Raw genomic sequence first — 13,564 nt, forward strand, 5'->3', positions numbered from 1 at the left:
TATCATCAGTATTTTAAATTGTTTGCCTTAAGAGATATACATTCTCTTCATTGAGGGTTTATATATACATAAACATACACACACATACATGCATACACATGACTGTTTATATATACACATGACCACATTAGTTTTCTTGTTCAGTTTTTCTATATTTTTGTGACCTTTTTGTCTGCCTGGGCTGTTTTGTTTGCTTGTTTTTTGAGATGGAGTCTCACTCCGTCACCCAGGCTGGAGTACAGTGGCATGATCTCGGCTCACTGCAACTTCCATCTCCTGGGTTCAAGGGATTCTCCTGATTCAGCCTCCCAAGTTACAGGCACCCACCCCACACCCAGCTATTTTGTTGTTGTTATTGTGTTTTTAGTAGAGATGGGTTTCACCATGTTGACTAGGTTGGTTTTCAACTCCTGACTTCAAGTGATCTGCCTGCCTCAGCGTCCCAAAGTGCTTGGATTGCAGGTGTGAGCCATCGTGCCCCGCTTGATCTATCTGTTTTTAATTGCAGTGTGCTAAAAAATTTCTAACATTAATTTTTGGTTAATTTCTCCATATAGTCTTATTTATTTTTGCTGTGTTGTAGGTTCATACAGGTTTTATCATTGTTACATCTTCTTGATGGGTTGCTCTTGTTTTAAAAAAAAGACAGTAAGGAAGATATATTCAAGGAGGGCTACTACAAGGGAGTTTGTAAAAGGGGAGAGAGTGAGCTCAACTCCAGATGGGGGTTACCTTTTTAATCGTGTATTTCCTTCCTTATTCCTGTTAAATTTTTTTCTCCTTGTTTTGCCATGCACTAGCTTCATAACCTTGGGCTAAGTCATTTAATCCCTTAGTTTTCTTAATGTAAAATGGACATAATACCTACCTTACCAAGTTTTTGTGAAAATTCACTGAGAAAAAAATGTATATTTACATTAATATACATGTAATAGGTTTTCAGTAAATGGATGTAAAGTGTTTACTTTCCCTAAGGCTTTCTACCCTTTCTTTTTTTTTTTAAACATCTAATTTTAAACACGGTGCGCCTATAATTCTGAATGTGCTTAAGGAACTAAAATAGTCGTCAGGAGTTTTTTTGTTTTTTTTTTTTTTGAGACAGGGTCTTGTTCTGTTGTGCAGGCTAGAGTTCAGTGGCATGATCTCAGCTCACTGCAGCCTCAACCTCCTGGCCTCAAGTGATCCTCCCACCTCAGCCTTCCAAGTAGCTGGGACTACAGGCAAGGCACATGTTACCACACCTGGTTCATTTTTTATTTTTTATAGAGATGGGGTCTTGCTCTGTTGCCCAGGCTGGTTTCAAACTCTTGGATACAAGCAAGCTTTCTGCCTTGGCTTCCCAAAGTGTTGGGATTACAAGCATGAGCCACCAAGCCCAGCCTAGGACTTTTTATTCAAGAGGGTGAAGGTGATGGAATGTTTGCCTCCCAAACCTAGGTCTAACAATTCTGTAGTGGTTGGTAAAGGTTTATGTTACTGTTTTGTATATTTGCTTAAGGTCCAATGTGTCCAGTGTTTCTATCTAAATATCTCCTACATTTCTCAGTATACTAAATAAAAGTCTTTCTGAAATAGTTGATTCCTCTGTAAGGGAAATACAGGAAAAAAAAAATAAAATAGTTGAGACAACTGAAAAAGGACAAAGGGCAACTTTCTGGGGAGACTCCTTTTTTATAACAAATATTTATCAGCCTCAGTGGGATGTAGAGTTATTAGTAAGTCTTAAAAATTAGTACATATTTAGACCTCAAATATACATTGAAGGTATAAAGAAGTGTCATGTACATTTAAGGGAGCAGAATTGTGTGCTTTACTCCACCTTTTTGATAGTATTTAAGACCATTTATTCTGTTCTTAGCTTTGATTTTATCATCTACGTATATAACCCACATGTACTGTGCCTCCTGTAACCGGAGATCTTAGATTTAAAAATACATAGAAAAGGGGAGAAGACAGAATTTCAGTTGAGAAAATAGCATAAAAGGTTTTAAAATGCTGTATGTATGTTGTGACTGGACAGACAGGGTTGATCTGTACAGTGCTTTAGAAAGTTAAAGTTGTGGTCAGTCTCTGAAGAACCTTAAATAACATGTTGAAAAGTTGTGACTTTATTCTATAGGCCAGTCAAAATCACTGAAGGCTTTGAGGACAAAAACAAATCAGGTTATATACTGAAAATACATACAAGAGTATATGCATTTTATATACAGGAAAATACTTTGGCAATGTTGAGAACAGGAAAATACATTATTGTGAATAAAAAACTTCAGCTCATTTAAAATGTCACTCAGTAACATTGAACTCAAGAGCTTTAAATGTAGTTTTTCCTTGACGTCTTTTAACATGTTACTTTATTAGCCCCTTCTAGGTAACCCTATATATATATATATCCTACACTTTTCCCCCATAGCACTTAGTACCCCAGTTGTAGCACATGTATACATGCTTGTTTATTGTCTGTTTTCTTCCACAATATGATAAGCTGCAGGAGAACAAGGACTGTACTGTGCAGTGCTTCTCCTCAGTGCTTAGAACCGTGCCTGATTTGTAACCTTTGATAAATATTTGTTAAGTGAGTGAATGCATATTTAAATTAAGATGACCACAAATTTTAATGTGATTTATAGTATGAGGGGAGCAGTAGGACAAGATCTTGGTTCCTTCCTAGAAAGTCCTGTTAAAAAGTATTTTCTTTTCCCTTTCTTCCAGACTTTGTATTCAGAGCACCAATCAAATTAAGCAAGACTGGGGAACTTCGTGAGGAATATGAAAGCTTGAGAAAGGTAAAGTATTATGTCATTCATTTTCTTAAAGTAGGTTGAAATAATGACATTAAAGAATGCTTAGTGGGAGTCTTGATTTACCAGGTTTTAAAAAATTTATAATACAGAGCCTTTCTTCACACTACCTTATACCAGCCTACTTAGATTTGGAGCTATAATGGAAGTAGAATAAACCTTAACCCAAGATTCCCTTAGTTGTTTTTTTAAAGATGAAGATGTAGTTCACAGAGGCTGCTGTCACATGCCAGTTGCAATAACTGGCCACCAGAGAGGCATTCTTGGTACTTTTAACAGGTGCCCTTGTTAATAATTGCTTGTATTATTTTTCTTTATCTTGCAAGGTTCTTCTAGTTACATGTAGCTGGTGTTATCCATTATTGCTCACTCCATTAAATACTCCAGAAGAACTGTAACATAGGTCATTAAGGGGATAGTGAAATAATTTCCTACATAGAAAATGTTTACCATTGGGCAAGCTTTTATCTGTGTCCATATCATTTATGATGTTTTCAAACTAATTGTCTGGGAATCACCTAGAGAATTAAGACTTTAAAAAGGCTGGTAATAAGAAGTACGTTGCTAGATGTGTATCATTCTTTCCCACCCCTCTCCCTGCACCATCATTCCTCACCCAGCTTTATAATTGATTACTCATTCTACTTGTGGGCATCTAATAGTTTATAAATGTAAGTGATCCACTTAATATGGATCAAGCATCATCAAAAAATAGAGGTGAGACAATAATGCTATTGTCACAGGATCCTTGGCATGTCGTTTTGCCAACTGGAAACCTCTGTGACTGGTGACCCCTTTGCCCAAGTTTTGCTCAGGCCTGCTGGGCTCATTCTGCTCACTTGTTCTTTCAGGCTTTGCTTGTGCTACTGGCCTGGATCCCATGCCTGCCAAAGGCAAGCCAGGCACAGAGGGGAGGGATGCGTGAGCAAGTGAGCATGGGTTCTGGCTGCTGTGCACAGCCAGGCATGCTGGCTGTGACTGGGTGGGGAGCTCCAGGTGCTGGCATGGGTGCCGGATTCTGTGAGGCTGTGGCCGGACCAGGCATATCGCAAGCGGCTTCCACTGCTGGCACTGTAGAATGCGGCGGTGCCTGAAACTTGGATATGCCAGGAACCACAGTGCCCCAAAGAGGGTGTCACAGCCCTGGCTCGGGAGCACCTAGGTCTGGGCTCCCTGAAGGGCTACAGCTCTTCTCTTTTTCTCATTGCCCACCACATGGTGAGCAAGGGGCAAGTTTCAGCTGTTTATGTTGCCGCTCTCTCTGTCCCACCTTTCAGTGAGTCCCAAGTTTTTGTCCTGTGTCCAGAAAGAATGAGATATGTGGATGTCTGTAGGGTGAGTAGGGTGAAGAGGAGCTTTGTTGAGTGACAGTACAGCTCTCAAGAGACTGAAGGGGGTAGCTCCTTTCCACAGGCAGGTCCAGACATCTGCTCAGCTCTTAGCAGAGAGGAGATCCATAATGGGTAGCTCCCCTGCACAGGCAGATCATCCCGTGTCTGCCAGTCTGGCTGAGTCCAGGGCTTTTATGGGCTTCAGAGGGGAGGAAGTGCATACTGGTTGGTCCCTGGGCAGCCATGGGCAGGCCCAGAAAAAGCACTGTAAGCTCTCACTCCCGTCTGCAGAACTGGCAGCCCAGCTCCCAGCTTCAGGCTGCCCCCAGCTTGAAGGTGGGGCTTCATGGGGGATCCACCCCTTTCTGTCCAGGAGCCTGTCTACCTCCTGCTACCATCAACCTGCCCTCCACTGTACTCACAGTGCCCAGGCTGTGCTGTGGGACACCTGCAGGCCTCCACCAAGCTGCCCTCAGCACTCCCGTGACCTTCCTCCCGTCCTCTGCTGTGCCCATAGTCTGGAGGGGGCCAAGGTGGCAGGGGGCTGGCATGTCAATACCACCCCGAGCGTGCTCCCACCTGTCCGGGTAGTGACAGCACCTGGGCTCAGTCACAGCTTTGCTGTGAAATTGGTATGGGTACTGGGAGTGGGGAGAGGCCAGGCTGTGGGAGCAGGTACTTTTGAGCCTCGGGGGTGGGAGATGAGGGTTGGGGGGCTTCCTGGGCCCCCAAGAGCACAGAGATGCCTGCAGCCATGGCTGGGTGACTGCAGCTGCACCCAGCATGGCAGGGATCCCACCCCTTCAACTTGGAAGTGGGCATGGCTTCTACCTGTTGCCGGCTCCTGTTGACTCCTCCCGGCTCCATGGAGTATGCAGCCCCAGATGTCCCCTTGATGCTGCAGCCAGCATCTTCACAGTGCCTGCTCCAGACAGGCTGCTGCTGCCGTCACTATTGTGGTATTTTTCACTGAATGAAAAATCAGTGTTTAGCAAGGTCACATTAAAGAGAAAAGATAATAGGAAACTGTGGCTAGTTACTGTATATTCTTTGATATTCACTTGTAAATGAGGGTGTCAAACGTTGACTTGGATCTTCATGCTTCACTTATATTGGCATTGTGTGGTTTTTGTCTCTTTTAAAATTACTTTCAAATCTTTTTTTTTCTGTTTAAAAAGAAATTATTTTCAGGGACCACATAAAAAGAACAGGTTCTTTTTAGATAAAATTTCAGAATGTACAGATACAGTAATTCTAATATATCTTTTTAGACATTTTTAAAATGTGGAAATTTTGAAGCTATCAGTTTGAAGGTAATCTTAGAGAAAACAAGGAATGGGAGATACAAAAAGGAGGTAAAGCAGAAGGCCTAGTAAGAGTAGGGGTTTTTATAAACCCTTGGAGAGAGAAGGAAACCTTGAGCAGCTGTGATTTATGTTCCTGTTAGAGGAGAGGTATGGAACGGTGGTTTTAAAAGGGGCTGATGCCATAATGTTGTTGAGTGAAGCTAGGATAATCTCATCCTGTATAAGCTAGATTGGGTTTGAGAAACATTCATGTCATTTGGCTTAAATAAAAGTTAGCTACTGGTCATTCCTCTCACACCCCAAGTACCCAAATCATCCTTCATCTACTGTACAGCCTGGAAAATACAAGTCTAAGCCATAACATCAAAAGGCACTAATATAACATATCCATACAATGGCATACTATTCAGCAATAAAAAGGAGTGAACCACGGATAGGTGCTACCACATGGATGAACCTCGAAAAGATACTAAGTGAAAGAAGCCAGATTTAAGATATCATATATCATGCTTCCATTTAGAGAAAATGGGCAGAATAGACAAACAGTAGCAACAGATAGTAGATTAGTGGTCGATTGGGATAGGGTGTGGGAACAGGAATTAAATGAGAATGAAGGATTTTATTGATGATTTCTAAAACAGATCTCAGTAGATCTTCAAAAGTTTGTATTGAGCAAAGGAAGATAAGTGGAAATTAATTCTACACAACTCATTACTAATTTGATGTGTGATATGCTAGTAATATACTTTTCATTTACTATACTCTGTTACTTTAAATGACAGTAAAAACCTTTATAAAGGCTGTAAAAAGTTAACAAGAATTTCTATTCCCCTAATTCTAGTTATTTTGGAAGGTATTACTTTATTTAACAATCCTGGATTCTATTACCTGTGGGAGATTTGGGAAAAAACCAGGCTGGGGTAAGGGACTACTGTAGAACAGTACTGAACCAGGATTGAGGGGCCTACCAAGGACAGGGAGCTGGTGCTCTTAATGTCCTTTCTAGCCAGAGGCTTTTGAGTTAATACACTTACTGAGGTCACTATGAGTTTCTAAATTTTATATTTCTATGAATAGGCTTGTATTTCTAAATATATTTCGATTTTTTTTCTTTCTGCATGTGTTGTAATTGTCTTTTTTTAACATAAGAAAAATGCAGAAATATCAGAGCAAAATGTGAAAGTCCGTTTTAACCTTTCTTCCCACTGTCCTTCCCAGAAGTACCGAGAATCGATAGTTTAATGTATATGGTTAATGAAATATTTATTGTCCCCCTAGTATGTGCTAGGCACTGGGATGTCACAAACCCTCTAGCTGCTAGGGAGGCTGGGAAGCATGGTGTTTTAGCTAGGAACATTAACTTTCTAAGTAAAATCAGGGTTCTCTTAGGAACGAGAAAATGGATGTTGGGTTGGTAACTAGCTGCCTCTGTCTCCTGGGACAACAGTGGAAATAAGACTAGTTAGGAAACTTTTAGAGTAAGCAATATGTTGGGTTTAATCGGGGTTGGAATTTTGCCAGAAGTATGATGGGGAGATGCAGTAGATGGACTTGAAGGCATATACAAGTTTTGGTGTTACAGTTTTGGATGATGGATCTAGGTTGTTTAAGGGGAAAATTGAGGACATAAGGGATATGATAGTGAAAGAGTTGTAGGGTCAATGGGTTGGAAACTTTGATGGTGAAAATGGTAAAAGTAGGATCACAGGCAAAAATAAATAAAGCTGGAAAGCTAGGAAGTGATTCTCTCAATGTAAAAGGCTAAGATAGTTTAGTTATGGATATCACAAAGTTTAGAGTATGATCATGGAGTAGATAGCTGAAATAGGATGGAGAAAGAGATTTATTTAAGGAAGAGGTGAAGGAACAGAGAGTATACCAATATTGAGACCTTTGGGAATGATCACTGGAGTAGTTGGGAGAAAAATTAAAATTTAAGTGCCAAGTCTTTCTGTGAATGAGGGAAAGTGACAGAGAGGGGTCATGAGTGTTACAGTCTAAGGGTAAATACTTCTAAGAGGCTAGGTTGGTTGGTTGTTTGAAGAGAGAGATTCTCTCTCTCTTAACCCAGACTGGAGTGCAGTGGTGTGATCGTAACTTATCACAGCCTTGGACTCCTGGGCTCTAAGTGATCCACTTTCCTCAGCCTCCTGAGTAACTGGAAGTATAGGAGCATGCCACCATGCCTGGCTATTTTAAAAGTTTTTATTTCTGTAAAGATGGGGGTCTTGCTGTGTTGTCCAGGCTGGTCTTGAACTCCTGAGCTCAAGCAGTCCTCCTGCCTCGGCCTCCCAAAGTGTCAGGATAACAGGTGTGAGCTACCACGCTTGGCCAGAAGGTAGGATTTTTGAGGAATAATCTGATTTATTTTGTGACTTGTTTTTTTCCACTTAACAGCATATTTTTTGGGGGCTGGGGTGTGTGTGTGTTTTTAATGTAGGTACTTTTCTCTTTTTTTCTCTCTTTTTTAAGATAGGGTCTCACTCTATCACCCAGGCTGGAGTGCAGTGGTGTGATCTCAGCTCACTGCAGCCTTTGTCTCCTGGGCTCAAGTGATCCTCCCACCTCAGCCTCCCAAGTAGCTGAGATTATAGGCACAAGCCACCATCCCCAGTGTGTTGCCCAGGCAACTTGAACTTCTGAGCTCAAGTGATCCTCCCTCCTTGGCCTCCTAAAGTGTTGGGATTACAGGCATAAGCCAATGTGCCCAGCCCGTTTCCCCCAGTTTTAAAGGAATGCTGCGCTGAGCACCCATGAACATATGGGAGCAAATGTAATCCCTTCAGTTAAATTCCTAGAAGTGAAAGTAGGAAATGGTAAGAGGCTGGGCACAGTAGCTCATGTTCATAATCCTAACACTTAGGGAGACTGAGACAGGAGGATCACTTGAGCCCAGGAATTTGAGACCAGCCTGTGCAATACAATGGGACCTCATCTCTACAAAAAATAAGTTAGCTAGACATGTGGCATGTGCCTGTACTCCTAGCTACTCAGGAGGCTGAGGCAGGAGGATTGCTTGAGCCTGGGAGGTCATGGCTGCAGTGAGCTGTGATTGTGTCACTGCACTCCAGCCTGGGTGACAGAGTAAGACTCTGTCTCAAAAAAAAAAAAAAGGAGACAGGACATGGTTTTACTGGATGTTAACAGATTGCCTTTTAAAAAAACTTTTTCAACTTATTCTGTCTACAAGAGTATTGAGAGTCCATTTTCCTCAAATCCTTGTCAAGCGTTTTTCTTTGTTTTGATATTTTACTATCTGCTATATAAAAATATCTCATTGTTTTATTTTACATTTCCTTGATTACTAGAGAGAAGTAGCACTTTATGTTAATTGACCATTTGTATGTTTTCTGTGATTTCTTGTTTATAACACTTAAATCTGAAAAACAGTTCTATCTTTCGGGTATTTGTGATCTTGACTGATTAGCAAATGGCATGCTTTTTTGTTGTTTCTTTCCCATTCTATTATGTATTTATTCTATTAAAAAGAAGTGTTCTGGCATTTTATGGTGTTTTTAAATGGAAGGAGAGTATTAACACATTCTCAGTCCTTCATCTTGATGTATTGCTTAATGGAAAGACTTTTGTGGTATTTGTTATTGTTACATAAGGATGTGCAGTAAATGCCTGTTGAAATGAAAAAAAATTTAGGAAGAAATTAGTAGTAGTCTTTTTATGTTTTCATTCGATACAAGACTTAGCCATCTTTGTCTTTTGAAATAATTGATTTATCTCTAAAAGATAAATCAATTTATCTCTAAAAGATAAATTATATTTATTGGTTGAATTAAGCTTATTATTTACACTATTGGTTTCTTCTGCTTTGCTTGTTAGATGCTTAACTTTGACTTCCTGGTTCAATAATAGTTGCTTTATTTTGAATTGGGAAACACATAATCCAGGATGGTCTTGTTCCTCTTCTTAGAATTATTGGACTCTGAAAGACTGAAGGTGAGGGAAAAGATTGAAGGTGGGGGGAAAAACAGCCTTGCTTCTAGACTATTACTTTTTGTGGTTTCTATAGCGGGAAAGATGAACTGCTTTCAGTTATTCTGTGGAGCATATGAGTCATTTAGGCTTTCTTTGGATTGGTTTGCCAACCTATCCATTTTCTTTTTTACTTCCTCCATTCTAGTTCTCTTTTTTAAAAAAATAAATAGGATCTTGCTATGTTGTCCAGGCTGGCATGTAGTGGCTATTCACAGGTATACACTACAGACTCAAACTCCTGGCCTCAAGCAATCTTCCTGGCTCAGCCTGCTGCGTAGGTGGGGCTATAGGCATGTACCACCTAACCTGGCCTTCTGGTTCATTTCCGAGGAGTATTTTCTCCCCATTGTTGGCTGAATTATTCAAGTGGTAAGCATGCAGTTTTCTAGTCCTTAGCCAGAGAACAGACTAGTTAGATATAGTCAATGGGTTACCGAAGTGATTAGTAGCTCTATAAGGCAGTCATTAACTTGTGAAAGGGATATTGTAAAGGTAAGGAAACTTTTAGGACCTAATTATTTCTGAAATTACACTTTAAAAATTCCTGTTATCTTACTACCGTGATCTGTAAAATATTAATATAAAGTACTTTATTAAAACAAACATTGCACTTAAATCCATTTGGCTGTGCAGTATATCATGAACTGAATGTTGAGTTGGCGTTTTTCTTATTTTTATTTATTTGTTTATTTTTAAAGTAGCTTTATTTATCTAGAAAGTTTAAGGTATGTTGTTATACTACACAAGCAGATTGTTTATTTTTAAAAGCTTTTTCTTACTAGATCATAAATCTTTCAAGATAGATATAGTTTTAGTCTCTTTAACTCCACTTTAATGTAATGTCTTGCACATGGCTCTTCACCAAGTTAGTTACTTACTGAATTTCTAATCATCTAGTTTCATAGTCCCTCCTCCCCTGCTTTTTTTTTGTGAGACAGGGTGTTGCTCTGTCGCCCAGGCTAGAATACAGTGGCACCATCCCGACTCATTGCAATCTCTGCCTTCTGGTTGAAGTGATTCTCCTGTCTCAACCTCCCGAGTAGCTAGGATTACAGGCATACACCACCACTCCTGGCTAATTTTTGTGTTTTTAGTAGAGACGGGGTTTCACCATGTTGGCTACGCTAGCCTGGAACTCCTGACCTTCAGTGATCCGCCCACCTCGGCCTCCCAAAATACTGGGATTACAGGCATGAGCCACTGGGCCTGGCCCCACAACCCCCCCACCCCCCGCTTTTTTTTTATTATTGGAAATGACTTGTGTAAGCATGTATATATGGCTGGTTCATGGTACAGCTAGATATGTCTTAAGATTTCTAGGGATTTGGCTGGGTACAGTGGCTCACATCTATGATCCCAGCACGTTGGGAGGCTAAGGCGGGAGAATCACTTGAGCCCAGAAGTTCAAGACCAGCCTGGGCAATATAGTGAGACCTCATCACTACGAAAAAAGTTTAAAAAAAATTAGCTGAGCGTGATGGTGCATGCCTGTGGTTTCAGCTACTTGGTAGGCTGAGCTGAGATGATTGCTTGATCCTGGGGGATTGAGGCTGCAGTGAGTCGTGATTTCCCCCCTGCCCTCCTGCCTTAGCAACACAGCAAGACCCTGTCTCAAAAAAAAAAAAAAAAAAAAAAAAAAAAAATTCCAGTGGTCTTTTTTTTTTTTTTTGCTACACTATTATCATTTTTTCTTCTTTCTTTTGAAATGTTATATGATGTTTGAAGAGGTGCCCACTTTTAGCATATGTTGGCACATCTCTTTCTAGAACCAGAAAATAAGTACAGAATCTTTTAGTACATCTTTAAGATGTACAGGAAAAAGGTATGGTATTAAGGAGAAGGAAACATTCTCAGTAGAATGTTTAAATTTTAACTATATGAGGAAAGTACAGTTAATTTATAGGATGTTCAAAATCCAAGAACATTAGATATGGTTGTTGTCTCCTTTTGCTATTTATAACTACCCAGATGAGGAGAAACAGTTTTATCAAATAATGTGCCTCTCAAAGAAAAGAACACACTTGGAGAATTCAAAACATGACCAAATTCAGTTAGAATAGCAGGTTACTCAGGTTATTTCTGCAATGTGCTCTTTCTCCTTGTCTTATTGATGAGGGTCAGGATCAGTAGTTTTTTTGTTTGTTTGTTCTTTGTTTTCTTTAAGTTCTTGGGTACATGTGGTACATGTGCAGATCTTGCAGGATTGTTACATAGGTATACACATGCCATGGTGGTTTGCTGCCTCCATCCCCCCATCACCTATATTAGGAATTTTCCCTAATGTTATCCCTCCCCTATCTCCCCAACCCCTGCAATCCCTCCCCTAGCCCTGAAGCCCCCAACAGACCCCTATATATAATTGTATTTATGGTTTAAATATTAATAAAATCATTTAAATACTACTTGAAAGCCAAATTAAGGAATTCTCCAGAAGCAGCTGCAACTATTGCCTCTACTATAAAGTAAAATATTTTGTTAAAAATATATGAAGAGTGAGGCTTTTAATAAATTAGAGTAGCTTTTTTTTTTTTTTTTCTGCTTATGAACGTAAGCAGAATTATGCATTTCTGTTAATTGGGGAAAAAAATTCAGGTTATCAAGAAGTTCTAAAGCAGAAAGGAAAAATCACCAGCAATCCTGCCACTTAATTAACATGTTTAAATGTTTATTAAAAATTTAAGTTTTAAGACTTTTTAAAAAATAGAATTACGATTACATGATGCATGCCACTTTTACCACCCTTTTAAAATTTAGCATATCACATGAAGCTTTCCATATTAATACAGATCTATGTCAACATTTTAATGGCTATCTAGACTTATAGAAAATATTGTAATGTATCACATATATGCCAATATTTTCCCTAAATCCAAAATCAGAGTCAGAAATAACTTTTAAAAATATAATATGTAAAAAAGATTCCATAAGTTTAAAAAATACCCATCTAGCCAAATTTGTTTAAAAACTCACTAGTAATCTGCTTTCGTTGATGGCTGTTCCTCTAAAATTGCAAAACTTTGTTATATTTTTCTGGATTTAAATGAGGGTTTAAGGTCTCATTTGCTGTTTACATTTGAGAGAAAACTTTTTTGTTTATCTCAAACTTTTTAAAAAATGCAGGTGTCCAACAAGTCATAATACAGATGTTGTAGATATTTTACCCTAAGCTGAGAAACAGTAGTGTGATTAAGAGCTGACTGCTTGAGTTCTAGTGTGAATTTGGGCAAGCTATTTGAGTTCTCCATATCTTAGTTTTCTGGTCTGTGAAATAGACACCACAGCACCAAACTTACAGGGCTATTGTAAAATAGTCCATAGTAATCTGTATATAAGTATTACTTATTAAAATTGAATAATTGGAATTCTAAAATATCTAGCAGAAAGTAATTCCTACTGTTGCTGGAATTTTTATTTGCTACCTTTTGGGTAAGAAATGGAAAACTGTCAAAAAGTCATAGTTGGAGGCTGGCAAGTTACTGATATGAAACACAAATGAATTCTCAATTTTCTTGAATTTGGACATTGAAGATGTATCTTTGCCTTTTCACACTTGATGACTTGGAGCTCTTTTGGCTTCCCATAAGCAAGTGGCCCCCTCTTATTCAGCCTTTCAGCTTGGCAGCTCAACATGACTGATAAAATATCTGCTGTTTCAATTGATGTGTAAACTTGGATGCCTATATTCATTTTATATGCATATCTACAAAATGCATGTAATAATTTAAAATCTGTATTGAAGTAATTTTAAATATCTTATTACATAAGGAGAAAATTGATAAAATATTGTTTTGGCATAAATATTTAGATATGCTTAATTCTAAATCTAACATTTAATTTGAAAGTGGTCTAGAATTTGAAGTGAAGAGAATATGGTGTCATAAATGAGATTTCTTTAAAATTATGTAAGAATCGTAAAAGCAAGTCAGATGCTTTGGTACTATCTATATGATTTATCAAGTAAAAGTTAGCCTTGTATGCAAGAGATCATTTGCTGTGAGTTCAGGATGCCGTAAATGGGAGCTGAGAATAGTTCTTTTACCCCAAATACATTGTTTTTGTGGACACCATCAGTAGTAGTCACCAATTGGCCTCTGTAGAAGCCGTAGCTATTAGTGCCAAGTGAGAGTCTAGGAAACAG

At 39.1% G+C, this 13,564-nt stretch overlaps 1 protein-coding gene across 1 annotated transcript in view; it reads left to right on the forward strand.

The window, feature by feature from the left end:
- RNF169 (ring finger protein 169) overlaps positions 1-13,564 on the forward strand; it is a 99,770-nt gene that overhangs the window by 31,620 nt on the left and 54,586 nt on the right. Inside the window, exon 2 of the mRNA XM_032259070.1 lies at positions 2,710-2,783. Coding sequence (XP_032114961.1) covers positions 2,710-2,783 — 74 coding nt within the window. The remainder of the gene's footprint in view (positions 1-2,709; positions 2,784-13,564) is intronic.

The sequence above is a fragment of the Sapajus apella genome, unplaced genomic scaffold, assembly GCF_009761245.1.
Source record: "Sapajus apella isolate SASKATOON/1434 unplaced genomic scaffold, GSC_monkey_1.0 scaffold106, whole genome shotgun sequence".
Lineage (NCBI taxonomy): Eukaryota > Metazoa > Chordata > Mammalia > Primates > Cebidae > Sapajus > Sapajus apella.